Below are 16,306 nucleotides of genomic sequence, written 5' to 3'. Positions count from 1 at the left end.
TCACCAGTGTCAAGGGGCCAGCTAATCAGTTACCATTGTTTATGTAATAAGTGTGTGCTTACCCCATGCAGGTGGTTAGTGACATGCATTAATCTTCATTGTTCTAAACCTGTGCAAGTGGAGCAGTTTTGTACTGGATTCTGGTCAGCTACTATTTTGAGAACCTTGACTTCATGGCTGGGGTTGGATCATGATACTTTTTCAGCATTTGAGTCTGTATTAGCAGTCTGCTAATGTTGGTTCTTTACACTTTGCATTTTTGAAATGAAGATGGAAAATGTTCAGGACTGTTTCAGAGGAAGGGTTTTAAGGTCTAGAAGTAGGGCTAAAGAAAACTTCTTTTGAAAACTGACATTTTAGGCAAAACACCATCTAAATAATTTATATTCCAGGGAAATACTTCAGTGTTAATGTTAAGTCCTTAACAAATTGAAGAAGTCTTGACATTTTATTTTATTTTTACCTTTACTTACACTCTTTACAAAACGGTTACACAGTTCTTTTTTTTCTGCACTCTCTGTGTTTTAAATATTGCTGTTTGTTTGGAATTTCTCTCTTTCTTGATTTATCTGCTTAGCCATTCAAAGTTCTGCGTTCATTTTTATTTCTTGGTATACATTTTTTTACCTTGCAGCTTAAGCATTCATGTTCTATGTTGAACCATTCTTCTCTGAATTTCCAGTAATCATTATTAGTTATGTTTGTTAAGTTATGCTGGCATTTTTCCTGCACAGCTCTCTCTTTAAACAAAGTTACTATCCACATATTTAATATTTAAATTAGTATTCAAATCCTTCCAATATTCTGTATTACAATGAAATATCCGTATTTCTTTAAGTGCCTGTAATTTATTTTTCATGCATACATTTATTGTTTTAAATATTCATATTATCTTCCAGTGATTACTGTTTGCATGCTTTCTTTCCATCATTAAAGTAGCATTTCATTTCTGTGAAATCTGTCCAGGGGTCTATAGGATAATTCATTATGATAATTTGTAATATGCCAGAAAATATCACTTGTGCTTTTTGTGCCTTTCAGTCTAATTGCTAATTCATTAATCCATAACTTCAAGTGCTCTGACCTTTTATTTCCAAAGTCATTTGTTCCAGGATGAATAAGCAGCAGCAGGTGTCTCCCTGACAAGCAACTAACTGTGTCCCTCTTTTTGCTCAAGGTTCTGTCTGAATTTATCAATATAACTTATAGATATCGTACTGTGCATCTACTGTTTTTTTTTTTAAGAAAAAGTTATGGACTTCTACATGATGACAGAATTATTAGCAACTACAGCTTTACTACTATGTCAAACCAACAACCAATACTCACTTAAAAGATGACACTTAATTTGCGTGTCTACTTGGTCACTCTCTAATAAAGGCTGTTATCCCCATGGAAAAATGTACAAACAGGTCCAAACTCAGAGCAAATGTTATGCAGAAAATAAACTTCAAAGAGAGTAAAGCAGAATGTATTGCAGAACACCATGAAAAAATGTCAGGGAAATTTAGTAATCTAAAATGTCAGAATCTTAGGTCAGGTGTGTAAAATATATGTATTAATTCAGTGAGGAGCATAGCAGAAATGCAGATGTGAATCCCCTGCTAAATTGCAGGCAAGGGGTGTGTTATGATTTCAAGTACAGGACAGACTGAAGATGTAGTTTTCAACAAAAGAGCAGTTGAGAGTGAGATTTTTCGGAGAGCAAAGAACTTCTACACAGTCTGCATTTAGTAAAGCAAGGCCCAGCAATATTTCTGAGAGAATAATAATTCAAATGCTTATTCTTAATAGTTTCAAATACTATTTATTAGTCTTTTGAGCTGATCACATCCTATTTCCTAGAGAAAGTGGACAAACATTCTGAGGTTATTTGACACCAGAAAAGGTAGGAGACTTTCACAGTAGGGACTTCTCAATAGGTGCTGTAAGGTCTGTAGAATATTTCTGATGCTCTGTATTTGGGGAGCTGTTTATCTGAAATTTCTTGAGACTAGAGGTAAGCAGATACTAAGGGGGAACCTAATTAAAGTCTATAATTATCTTAAGCAGGGGATGCAGGGGGAATCAGCCAGCCCCTTTTCAGTGGTTTGTGGGGATAGGACAAGGGGCAATGGCTGCAAGTTGGAGCACAGGAAGTTCCACACCAACATGTGGAAGAACTTTTACACAGTGAGGGTGACAGAGCCCTGGGACAGGCTGCCCAGGGAGGTGGTGGAGTCTCCTTCACTGGAGATATTCAAGACCCATCTGGACGCCTATCTGAGTGATATGTCCTAAGGAGCTGCTTTGGCAGGGGGGTTGGACCCAATGATCTCTCGAGGTTCCTTCCAACCCCTACAATTCTATGATTCTATGATATTACGGTCCTGTTTGTTTAACTACAGTATGCCTAAGTAATATTTATTACAGTTAGGGTACTATGGTTTTCTAATTGCTAATTTTCACAATTTCAACTACTACTAATGAATCTTTTTCTTCTAAATTACCTTTTCTTTTGCTGTTTGGCAATAACCATTTCTGGCTTTTTCTTTTTCATTCTGCAAGTCTTAATGAATCCTATCATGTATTGACAAAGAAAGAACTTACAATTTGGAACAACTCTGTCTTTTCATAGAATCATAGAATCATAGAATTCTGCTAGATAACTCAAGATTTTATTTAAAAAATAGATGAAATCCAGGAAGTAGGGTAAATGACTTCAGTAACCAGATCTCTCCTGATAAGTGGCATTTTTTGCTGTGTAAAACTGTTAGCTGGTAATTTCTATTCCTTGATTGGACCATTTTGATAGCTACTCACATTCACAAATAGGACGTTGGCCCACTTGTGTCCCATTGTCCCCCAACCCCTCCTTTTTTTTTTTTTTCTTCTTGGCCAGTCATAGGTTCATAAGTTTCTGGAAATTATAAGGAATCATTTCAAATATTTTTTGAGAAGTTGCTGGCAAAAGAACACCAGCACTAGGTCAAATCAAGTGTGAATTAGGGACCAAATATTTTAAAGGCTGGGTGAAAGAATTAGTGTATAAGCATTAACACAGAGCATGTTTAAAGTCCATCTTGTATAATGCCTATTTATAATTATTAGCTATTTGGACATGCCTGCCTAATGCACTTGGTTATATAAAATGATTAAGTTTCAGTGACAGATAAAAACATTGCAGTGAAAAATTGGAATTAATTTTCAATGCATTGCCAGTGAAGTGAATCATAGCCCATCAAGGCAACAGCATGACGTTTTTCAATTGAGACTCCAAAAGATAACTCTCTAGCTCAAGCATCATCTTACAGCAATGATTAGGAACTGGTTGGATCCAGGGCTAGGGCTGCATTCATAAAACTGTTACATTTTTCATATCCTCATACCATTATCTGATCTTTACAATCACTTTTCTTGCTGTAGTGATAGTGAAGAACGGTAGAAAATAACACAGGGATTATTGTTTCTATGTAGATGTATTTTTAAGTGAAATATATGTGAAAGTGAGAATTCTCTGTTAGTAGACTTCATTTCCATTGGGACTTATCCCTTTTATTAGGTAAATTCATGTGTCTACATTTTTATTCTGTCTCTTCTGGTTCATAAATGTTGGTCATTGGGGTTGGCCCCATTTAATAGAAATTAAATTACCCTGAGCAAATTGATGAAACAACTTCTCTCTCCAAATATGTGCTTTTCCTCCAAGGAAGTGATTTGCAATCCTGTTTTTCATGTCAAATCTTCAGCGAGCTATTTTTACAGCTTATCGTGGATCTGTTTATTCGGTCCGCTTCTGCAATATCTGTACTTCAGTATACAGTCCTCGGTTACCGCAAAGATTGAAGTAAGCTCAGCTCTGCAGGTGAAGTTGATTGGTAACAGCTTTCATGATCTTCCCTCAGTTTTCCTCTCTGCTGGCTCAGATCTTACTTTGACCTCACTCCTCCCAGAAGTAACAATTTTAAGTGAGGGCTTGTAATTGTGTGCTTGGTAGGTCAGGAATTCGTAAATTCTACTCAAGGCTCAGAACGTGGCACACTGAACAGGATCATGAGAAATATTCCTCCTTAACCTAGTCTTGAATTTTCCTCATTTGGAAAGGGCAGCAGAAGAATTTTGGAAGATGTGCAGGGGACTTGCGGAAACCAACCCAAGTTGTGTTCATGAAGCACAACACAGATAAATGGATCCTTAGTGTCATTTACTGACTCAGCACACGAGGTCGACTGCTCAGAGCCGGCACAGCCACAGCTAAGCGACGGGGCTTGAGGCACTGGGGAGTTCAGGAGGTTGCCTTGCCAGGGGAAACCCCGCCAGATTGGAGCCACCTGGCAGCACCCGGTAGTTCTCTCGTGAGAGAGAACACCGCTGCCCTTCGCCTTCAAAAAAGACTTGGGGAGGGGAAGTCAGTGTGTGTGCGCACTGCTGGTGCAGCAGCTCATGCGCCTGGGCAGGTAGGTTCCGTCCCTCATCTCACCGCCTGGCAGTCTCAGAGACCACAGATTACCATGGTCTCCGCCAGGCAGAGGGACCCAGGCGGAGGGCCTGGCCGGGAGTGTGGCTGTGCGAGTCTCTGGCTGCTGGGAGTGCCTCAGCCTGCTCCTGCCAGGGGACGGTGGGAGCAGTTCCACCTGTGTGAGGTGTGAGCCCGTGGGAGATCTGCTCAGCATGGGGGCAGAGCTCAAAGAGGAGGTGGAGAGACTGAGAAGTGCGAGAGGGAGATTGCCCCATCCCTGGAGGTGTTGAAGGCCAGGTTGGATGGGGCCCTGGGCAACCTTGTTTAGATCATGCCTGGAGGTTGGAGCTCTATGATCCTTGGGGTCCCTTCCAACCCAGACTATTCTATGATTCTATGACACTAAAAGGTCAAAAAAAAAATTCACAAGATCTGTGCTGCAATTTGTCTTTTGCTCATTGTGTATGGATAGAAGGAAAGGAGGAGGGACTGTGGAATCCTGGAGTATGTCAGTTTTCAGCAGAATAGCATTTCAGTAAAATGGTTTCATGATGTGCTGGCAGGAGATCTGTCACTGGGAATGATGCCCAAAACACAACATCACCCCGTACTGTTTGAGGAACTGAAAGACATTAGTTCAGATCTGCTATTCTTACAGCATCAAAGATAATAAAGTTCTTTCTAAGAAAGTTGTACAGAAGTTGAACATTCAGGGTTAAAAAAGAAAAAAGAAACTGCTAGTACAGCTTTACTTAAGTCCAAAATACACCAAAGGAATGTTGGGAAGAAAATCATGTTACTTTATGACAATAGCTTGAAATAATTTTGCACAGTTTATTTTATTCTGCAATTGATTTTATTCTGATACTTTATCAACCTATGCAAGCTGATTACCAGTAATGTGTGATAACTTCCGAAGACAAGTAACTGAACTTTCTGAGAATGTATGTAAGTGTGAAAGAAATACATATACACACACATACATGCATACTAATGACTGCATATAGGTGCTTCTAAAGAATGAATATATTTTTTTTTGTGAGTGTGTGGGGCATGGCATTCATAAAATACCAGTAGAAGCTGAAACAGTATAGATGCTTGTTAGATTTTTTTTAAACTCGTGATATTGGATAAATAAGGGACATATTGAGACTTACGTAGATATGTTTTGTTATATTTTTGTTATGTGGTTTCTATTGTAAAGAATACTACATGTATTCTAGAATGTGTCATATCAAAAATGCATCAAAAACTTGTTATATACAAATCCTCAAGTCATTCTTCAAATGCATCATAATGGATTATCTTTATTAGTTTTTAAACTCAGTTTGCCTGGATAGAGAAAGAATAGAGTTATTTCAAAATGTCATTTGCCACATTCAGGTCTGGTTCTTCCATCTCATATTTTTTTAGTTTCTTTGAAAATGATCCTTTTGGCTCTCAAAAGAACTACTCAATTACTGTATTATTTCATCATTTCAAAATGTAAAATCAGAACTAGTGTAAAACCTACACTTGTATTATTGTTACAGTGTAATAATGGGTCAGTTAGGAAAAGCCACTGTAGGAGCACAGTGTCATTGCTCTTCTCTGGCCTCAGGTTGTGCCAGAGCAGCATTACAGTGGATATTAGGAATAATTTCTTTACTAAAAGTGTTATCAAGAATTGGAACAGGCTGCCCAGGGAAGTGGCTGAGTCACCATCCCTGAAGGTATTGAAAATTTGTGTAGATGTGGTGCTTAGGGACATGGTTTAGCAGTAGACTTAGCAGTGTTAGTTAGCTTAATGGTTGGACTCGATGTTCTTAAAGGGCTTTTCCAACCTAAATGATTCTATGATTCTAATCAAGTTGCTATAAGACACCTGCATAAAACTGATAGAATTTTGCTCAAAGAGCAGTAGCAGCTTTGATTATAGTGAGAGCATGATTTCAGATGTCACTCAAGTGTGCCTGGATCAGAAAACAAGAACCACACACCAGCAAAGAGCGACATTGTGCCAACCATGACTTGTGAGACTGAGAAAATATTTCAATTCTGCCATGTATCTAACTTGCTGCCACAGAACCACAGAATGATGTGGGTTGGAAGGGACCTTAAACATAATCTAGTCCCAGCCCCCTGCCATAGGCAGGAACGCCCCCCACTAGATCAGGTTTCCCATAGCCCCATCCAACCTGGCCATGGACACTGCCAGAGAGAGGGCAGCCTGCATTTCAATTTGTTGTCCATTACCTCTTCTTTCACTGGATATCTGTGACAATGTCTGATTCTGTCTTCTGTACTTCATCTCCCCCCTTCCCGTATTAGTTCATCAGATTCCCCTGCGACTTCCCTTCCTCAGGCTAAGCTCTCCAGATCTCTACAGTGTCTCCTCATAATGCAGGTACTCCAATCTTTTAATCATCTCTGTAGCCCTTTGCTGTATTCATCCCAGTATGTCATAGAATCATAGAATATGTTATGTTGGAAGGGAACTTTAAAGGTCATCTAGTCCAACCCCCTTCATCTTCACTAGATCAGGCTGCTTAGAGCTCTGTCAAGCCTGAACTTGAATATCTCCAGAAATGGGGCCTCCATTACCTCTTTGTGCAACCTCTTCCAGTGATCTACTGCCCTCATATTGAATACTTTTTTCCTAATGTCCCACTTAAATCTCCCCTTTTCTAGTTTAAAAACATTACCCCTTGTCCTATTGCTACTTGCCCTTGTGAACAGTTCTTCCCCAGCTTTCTTATAAGCACCTTTCAGGTATTGCAAGGCCACTATAAGGTGTCCCAGTAGACTTGTCTTCTCCAAATGGGTTTTGACTATCCCGATCCTGTCTTTGCATGCCTGGATGGTGTTACTATATGAGTCACCTGATCCTGCTTCCACCTCTTTCTTACATCTAAGCTTTGTCAGGAGGTCCTTGTTCATGCAGGCCTCCTGCCATCAGATCTCTACTGCCTGAGTGTGGAGATTGATGTTTTTTGAGCTTGGAAGATGTCATCCACATCCTTGAAAAATCAACCAGCTTTCAGGGTCTGCTCTTCTCTCCAGGATCGTCTCCCATGGGATTCTTTCAAGCAGGTCACTGAAAGGCCAAAGTCTGTTCTCATGAAGTCTAAAATTATAATCTTGCTTCTTTTCCATGTTGCATCCCTTCAGGCTCCTGAACTGCAGTGTCCTGGTCACTGCAGGCAAGACATCCAGGAACCATTTATCCCAGGTTCAGTAGAGTATCTTCCCTTGTCAGCTACTTTATCACTTGTGTCCAGAAGTTATCATCACTACACTCTAGCAACTTCCTGCATTGCTTTTGTTCTCCTGCAGCAGATACCCTTCAGATACTCTTCTAGCAGATACCAGGGTAGTAAAGTTTCCGATAAGGGTAAGGGGCTGGGAACATAAGAGTTCTTCTAGTTGTCTGTTGAAGAACTTCACAGTAATGCATTCCATTGAGAACTTTATAGGTATGAGAGTGATGACACTCCAGTGTCAGAAAATACATGAATCTGTTCATCACACAAAACTCAGTGTGGCATAGGAGGAAGGAGAAGCCTCTCCACAGACAGGATGTGGACAGCATGCAGGGGTAAAATCCATCTGGGATCTGTTCACTGCTGCACACAAGCAGGGTCCCTGCATCAGAAGTATCACATTCCTCTTTTTATGAGGACACTCCACTGTCATGGAATATGGGGTAAAAAATAATGCAAAATCTATTTTTGAAAGTAAACATAACCAATCTATAATTTTCTATGATCTAGTTCTCCCTCTTCAAAATATGTGAAGAAACATGTTTAACTGAGAAGGTATTACTGAAATTTGAAACTTTATTGATGCAAAATACTCCCTTGTATGATGCTGCAACATAGTTTTGTAATGGTATGTAAAAGATGTATTGATACAAAACTATATCTATGTTTAGTTGTTGACAGTAAAAATTTACTTTGCCCAGTATCCTGGCTTCCTGATACCCAAAAAGAAATGTCAAGAAAATTATTTGAGGATGAACAGAGTACAGTGATATTTACCCCATCATCAGCTGTGGGTAGGGTCCTGCTGAACTGTAAAATAAGATTTTTTTCTTTTTGAATAAAATAGTATTCATGAATTTTCTTCAATTATTTGAATACATGTAAAGTTTTGACATGCACATTTCCAAAAGCAAGGGATTTTACAGCTTAATTACACTAAATGTGAAGAATGATGTCTTTGTTTCTGGTTCTGAGATCTTTTTATTTGCTGTCCTGAACTTCCGGTGCAGGTTGACATAGAACAATTTTCTTATAGTCTTTCTACTTTGAATAACTTAGTGTCATCCATAAATGTTCCTAGCTGTCTATTCACTTTCTACTTGAGCTCGAAATTAGCTAGCAATATGTCTACACCTGCCTGTCATATTGATCAATATTTTTCCTTCTTATATTTGTGTTCTTGTTCATTATGTATTTGTACCCCTGTGTTGATCCTTGTCTTCCAGAATGAAGCAGAACTTCACATAATAGAAGGAATAAATTATAACAGTAATGACATTAAGTGTTTCATAGATTTCGTCTTTTAAGTATCAGAAAAAAATTAACTCAGCCACCACAGATTTCATTGCTAGGTTTTGCGTCTTGTTTTTATTAAAGCTGATTGTTAAATAATTTATCCTGATATCTTCAGTATTTTAATAGTGCCTAGAGCTTGGATAAGCTTTACTGAATTTAAATAAATATAACTGAATTTGAATAAATGTAACAAGTTTTTTAAATGAGTTAGCTTACATATACCGTAGGCAGAAGAGAACTAAATTAGGATCTAGTGCATAAAAACACAGCTAAGATTTTTCTTCCTTAGATTTGCAACAGTATTTTGGGGATAAAATATATATCCTATTACCCATTCTTTTATAATTCTGACACATGTAAACCATTGCATGACATAGGTTTTTAAGAATATACACAATATTAGAACACATCCATTTTTATTTCATTTATGGAGTTCTCAAAAAAATACTTTTTGTTATTATTTATAATAATAATGATAATAATAAAAATAAATTAAAGCCTAAAACACTGGAATTTAATAATTCATTGAAAATTTCAGTGTGGGGATTCTTTTTAAAATGATGTCTAGTCCTTGTGATAGCTAAACCAAAATTCTTCAGAGGGAAGGGGTTTATAGGAGGCTGATTTTGTCCATTTTAATGGACTTTATCCCATTAATCAATTAAGCTGATGAAACGACAGGTTTCAAAAGGTTGTCAGTAGGTGTTCATAAGAGGCAGTATATCCTTCAGTGATTTACTCCCAAATGATATGTGAAAACATTATTAAACATTTTGATTCCCTTGAAAAAATTTGCAAATGAAAGTGACACAGAAAAGTTGGAGCAAGTCAAATTTGACGGAAGTGAAAGTTGATTACATGATAAAATTAATTCACTAAACAATTTGATAAAAGAAACATTTGAGAACAGAATTTACATCAAAAGCAAACAGGGTGGGATTTTCTTTTTATCCTGAGTGCTATAACTAAAAGTGTAAGTGATATAGCTAGTTAACAACTCAAAAAAACCCCACTTCCAAAGAGTTGCAATAAATATGGAATATATAATGATAAAAATGCTAGCTCCAAACAAGGTATCAATGTTGCCTCTGTGTTTTATTTCAGGAAATTACAAAGCAGCTTGTTGTCCAGTAATATTCATATTTATAAATTATCTCTAGAACAAGAATACAAAGTTTAAAAAGTGTGATAACGGTAAATTGTAATTAGCTTAAGTACTCTTACAGTACTTCCAATTTTTTAATGGGAGGAATCTCCCTTTCCTGAGCCTTGAGCCACAATATCTACAGTCTTGTAAATGTTGTCTTTGGCCGTTTGCCTTTTCTGTGGGTATGCGAATCTTGTCCTAACCATTAGAAGAGCCTTTTGTGGAAAACTCCACTGCAGTGAAGAGATTTATGGCTGAGATTTTCTTATTGTTATACCTTAATGTCACCCACCTTCCTGCCAAGTGTAGTTTTGTGGTCCATTGCCTCTAGTCCTCTTACATACTATTTGTATAACTGTTGATTAAAACAAAGTTGGTGCATAATACTTTAATGAAACAGTGTCCTATAAAACACAGACAAAAACTTTTTGAGTGTTTTAAATGGGTACACATATTTAGCTGTTAAATCTAATCCATGCAGGCATAGCTAAAAGGGAATGAGCTAGAAAAATTCCTAGGGTTACTAAGTTTGAATTAAAATAAATAATGTAGATTTACTAACTACAGAGTTTGTGATTGTTTTAATGCTAATATTTTTCCTTTACTAAACATTCAGATAACAACAAAGAAGAAAATTGAAAACAATACCACAAGTCAGTTCTAGATACTGCTATGTTCATCAAAGATACGTTCCATACTATTTGAAAAACATTTTAGGAAGGATTTCAAATGTTTGTGTCTAGCTGAATTCATATAGCTAGTTGTTTCTATAGTAGGAAAAAGAAGGGAAAAGAACCCACCAACACTACCCTTTAGATTTTTGCTTTTTTTTTTTTTTTAATATATAGATGTCTAGGGAGACGATCTTGGTTACTAGATAGGGACCCTCCTTTAGAGATTTGAGGTCTTGTTTACACAACCACTAGTTAGCACAGTTCAAGACTTTTTCAAGAAAAATATATGATATGCTGACATAAGGATGTCTGAAGAAATGAAACAACTATGAAACATTATTATATGTCAGTAAAAGGAATCTGAGTAAACTACCTGCCTTTCAGCAACTTTTTTTTCGGAACAGTAAATACTGAGAAGCAGCTCAACAGTTGGAAACAAATGTGTAACTTGAGACAGTACTTTTTTGAAACTGTCATCATATGTTACTTTATTATGTTAACAAAGTAACAACTGCTAATGTTACATTTATATATGCTATTGTGAGCATTTAATCTTAAACTACACAACTCAGGATCCCACAAGTAAGAAGGCATGGGATCTAAACTCAGCTATCTAGTCTAAACTTGTTTCGGACTTTATGGTACGATACTTCCATTCAATAAAGGTAACCATTTCTAGTACCAGCTTTCCAGGACCCGTGAATAGGTTATTAAGAAAATGCATCCAGGCACTTCACCATGGTGCCTGGCAGGAAGACAAGAGATGACTGGCATAAATTGAAAACCTTGAATAATGCAAATTGCCTAACCTCTGTAAGCAGCCTGCTCCACTGCTTGTCTGTATAAACTTTTTCACTATGTGGACAGAGAAAACATGGAAAAAGTTACACAGAGTTGTTGTGTCATCTCCATCCTTGGAGGTTTTCAAAACTGACTGGGTAAAGCCCAGAGGAACATGGTCTGATCATACAGATGACCCCGCTTTGAACAGGAGATTTGACTAGAGACCTGATGTCTCTTTCCACCTGAACTGTTCTATGATCAATAATAGATAGATAATAGAAAAACACTAAAACCATATTATATCAAAATGTAAGTGGCTAGTTAAAATAAAAATAGCATTAAAACCCTGATAAAGTCCTACTAGGTTCAAGAGGAAATGAAGAATTTGTGTCAAGACCAAAAGCTTTTCACAAGGCATAAAAATTTCTATAATGGTGCATCATGAACAAGCCAGTTTAGGACAGATCACAAGCTTAAAGGCAAACTACAGATGTTAGTTTTTCAAGTCAGTGACAGGGAAATGCACTTCTGTGAACAGGAATAATGCATAAGATCTTTGTGCAACAAGAGCCTGTTTAGGTGAGTTTAAATAGTTGAAGCCAGGCATTATCCTTCCTCTGTTTAGTTTAGGAATACATTTTCTCCAAAGGGAAGATAATTGAAATTCATCTCTCAGGTTCAAAATTCCAAAAATTTGAGGTGGCAAGGGAAGTTTACATATTGACTTAGGGTCTTGGAACGAAGAGCAGGCTCTATTTACGTAGGCTAAATAACCCCATTATTATGAGAGAATATTCTGCAGTTGTAGAATTTAACTTACTACTTTACAGGGAATAAATTCTAACAAAGTGCAACTCTCCTTACTAGTTTGCAACTGACAGATAACTGGCTACTATCCAAAAGTAGCATTTAAAATCAAATAATACAATAGAATATATTTTATCAATTTACATTTAGTTTTTACTTATTATGGCAATATTTCATAAAAGATAGCAAATGGTCAATATAATAATTTTATTTATTCAAAACTTAATGGAAATCATGCTGACAAGAAATCTACAGCATCTACGTTTTCATCTGCCAACAGCTCTTGTGCGTGTGTGTACATGTACACGTATGAAAGAGGGAAGTTCAGATTGAGATGCTATAAAATACAAGACTTGGCAAGCTGTAAACTATGTGATCCTTGTGAACTATATGTAAATATTGGTATGTAATGATAAGAAATGGCATAGCTACATGAAATACTGTTATCCAAGTAACATAACTGCAAATAACACCATTTCAGAATGTCTTTTCTAAACCAAGATCCAGAGATTTTATTTCAAATAAAATAATATCTTATTTTATTCCAAATATTTCTGGAATATATCAAAAATAAAATAATATTTTATTTGTATTCAAAGTAATTTTTTGCATACTGTGTAACACTCAGAATCCCATGTGATATTATATCATTTCAGTGTTCCTTTATTTTATTGTTTACTCATCTTCTACAATGTTCTACTGTAACCTATTGTTCTTATGAACATTTATCACATCATTAGATCTACTCTAGTAAAGTACTTCTATGTTACAATGTTAAACTCTGTTGACATTGTTCATTTAATTTAGTAAGGATTTACTGATCAAAACCATGCTTCATTGCCAATGTTATTCAGAACTTGTATTTATTAATCAGACCAGCAAGGCTTTATTCCGCAGCAACTGAATTTTTATGGATTGCATATTATTGTGATATTACAGCTGATGCAGTAAAGTAAGAAACTAAAACTAATTTGGGTTAAAATTTACATGCAGAATTTTGAGAAACATAAGAACTCCTGATACTAGTTTGAGAGATAATTAGCAGCTCACCCAGGGTGTAACACTAACTCACTAGAGATTGTCAGAAGATGAAGCTCCTCAAGATAGAGAAAATAAATATTTTGGAAGGCTATTGGCAGTTGTGAATTTTGGTCTTAAAACATTAACAAAACGTTAATGAACAATAAATAATTTCCTTCAACAAATACTACAGAAAATCTATCTCTTCAGGCTTAGATTAAAAGAAAATGGTATGCAAGTGAATATACGTTGTAACTGTCTCTAGTGCAGCAAAGTTTTAGGGAAGTAGTAGATGAGATTAGAAAAAAATAATTAAAGAGGAAATAATGCATATCTTCTTTTAAAGAACAGGACCATCATATATTCCAAATTGGGGGGCACAGATCAAAAGTAGAGGCTTTTATTTTGATGTCTCAAGATTTCCTTCCAAGCTTTAGTAACTATTTCAATATTTTTGAATTAGTATATCACTATAATAACAAAAATTAAGCATCTCAACTAAAATAATACGCAAACTATTTACTGACTCAGGAAACAAAAAGCTGCTTAAATGACAACATAAAATGTAATATTGCCACATGTAACCACTTTGGCTAATTAGATACATGTTATCCCCCAAATATTTAATTCTCTTGGCAATTGTTTCATTCCGAAATGTCACTCATTGAAAGTAAAAGAAATAAGAAACCAAGTTTCCAGAGGTGCAGTACCACGGTCTTCTGCGCTCTCTGCAATGAAGAAATATAAGTAAGAGAACTTTCTTTAGTTAATTTCCAAGGATGAATTGGAGAGGGATGGTGCAAATTTAGAATTAGACCCAGATGTTCATGTTCTCTGAAAGATGTTATTTTTTTGTTTGCTTGTTTCTATAGCTGTACTAGCACTTTTAATTTTCCTCAAATGCCGCTATGTCAGTTTAGCAAACAGGAAGTAGGATAAATCTGTTCCTGTACTTCCTAGGGAGAAGAGAGTTTTAAATTTCAGCCTACTTGTACAAGAACAAACCTCCTTCATGTAAAATTTGTGTTTTGCCTAATCGGATTGACTGTTTCAACCTGTTTCTTCTGACTTAAGTTCTGTTTCTCTTTTTGTATTTCTGTTAACAGAAAGCTGATCTTGCAGTGGCACCACTGGCGATTACCTATGTTCGAGAGAAGGTCATCGACTTTTCCAAGCCCTTTATGACTCTTGGAATAAGTATTTTGTACCGCAAGCCCAATGGTACAAACCCGGGCGTCTTCTCCTTCCTGAATCCTCTCTCCCCTGATATCTGGATGTATATTCTGCTGGCTTACTTGGGTGTCAGTTGTGTGCTCTTTGTCATAGCCAGGTAACATGTCAACTTTTGTGATTTTTTTGGCAATTGTTATCACCTTTTTCTTACTAATAATTGTCAAAAGTCACAAAAAATTTCTTACTTTCATACTCTTATATTTTAACTTCATGATGTACAGAAGAATAATTAATGAAGAGGGTTCTCACTATTAATTTTTTCCACTCCCATACTAGGTCTCCAGTTTATGTCACTAAGTCTTGAGTATGCTAGCTAGCTTTCTCCTTTTATTTACAAATTTATAGACACTAGAAAGTTTATGAAATGTCTTTTCTAAATTGTGCTGTGTTTAGAAAGACAAGGGTTGACATATATTTTTAGCCTGATTTCATTTGACACTCTGGTGATTAATCTCAAGTAGAGTACTTAGCTGCCCACGTTAGTCCTAGATGTCCACATTGGGCCTCTACCTATTACAAAAAAAAAGTTACTTTTATGTAGATTAGTCTCTTAGAAGTAGTATAAGAATATTTAGCTTTTAATTCTATACTAGGTAAGATCCCTGAGATAACTTACATAATTTAAAGTCCCAGACTGGGATATATTTATAAACATATTTAGTTGAGCCTTCTGATTTAAGGAACTCAATACAAAAATTGTTAAATTATAATTTGATATGATATATAGGGCTCATAATTTAAAGTTTTCTTGAACACAGACAAGAAAGAAAACATCTTTTGTGAACAAAAAATATTATATTTACCTTGTTAAATAATTAGGACTAACTCCAAATGCTCACAGAAAGTCTTACATGTTCTAACTTTTACTTTGAAAAAAATAAAATAAATTCATAACAGTAAATTAATGATTCCAAGGGAAGTAAATGTAATGTTTTTTGCAGATTTTTTCTAGTAGTCACTTTTAAATATTTTTAAAATGAAATACATTTCACCCCTTGAATATGGTTGGGGTTGTTTTTTTCTACAGCAATTACTTTTAGAATCATATATATGACTTGATAATGTAATATCACTTTAGCCAAAAGATTTTTATGATTTCATTCTATGGCATGCAGTAAAATCTTCGTATTTTTCTTTTACTGTTGTGCTATAGTTGTTCTCCATCTTTCTTTGATACTATCTGCTTCATTTTGGAGTGATTGGATCATTCCTCTACTAAGGGAATAGGTAGTATTTTTAGAAAATAATCTAAAAGTAATTCAGCAAGATCACCTGTACCTAAAGTATATGAGGTATTGAAGTAGTATAGATAACATTGAAACATATTCTATAACGAATAACTCACTTGTGTGCCTTCTTTAAAAGTCTGCTTTAAAGAGCTAGACTTATGTTGAAAGTTTATTGAAAGGACAGTAGATTTCAGTGTACTATACAAGCAGAGAGTAAGCTAGTTTCTGAGGTGTTCCTGTAAAACAGGTGCTTCTGAAAGCACAGTTGAGTATAAATCACAAGCACTATCTTGAGAAACACCTCATGTGAAATATTTATGTGTATGCCCAAAAGTTGTAACCCTATTGTTGTCATGGAAGGACATTTTCAGCATGATGCACAGTGCTTGTGACAGGCAGATACTAGTCACGTTGGTAGGACTTGTATGGCTGAGTTC

The 16,306-nt window shown here is 36.1% G+C and overlaps 1 protein-coding gene across 1 annotated transcript in view; it reads left to right on the top strand.

Moving 5' to 3' along the window:
* The window catches only part of GRIK2 (glutamate ionotropic receptor kainate type subunit 2), a gene marked incomplete at both ends in the record, with an annotated part of 375,780 nt that overhangs the window by 237,782 nt on the left and 121,692 nt on the right, over window positions 1–16,306 (top strand). The window contains one exon of the mRNA XM_084262244.1: window positions 14,514–14,737. Coding sequence (XP_084118370.1) covers window positions 14,514–14,737 — 224 coding nt within the window. The remainder of the gene's footprint in view (window positions 1–14,513; window positions 14,738–16,306) is intronic.

Source organism: Gallinula chloropus (genome assembly GCF_964237585.1).
Source record: "Gallinula chloropus genome assembly, chromosome: 3".
NCBI lineage: Eukaryota > Metazoa > Chordata > Aves > Gruiformes > Rallidae > Gallinula > Gallinula chloropus.
This window is presented reverse-complemented; position numbering and strand designations above follow the sequence as displayed.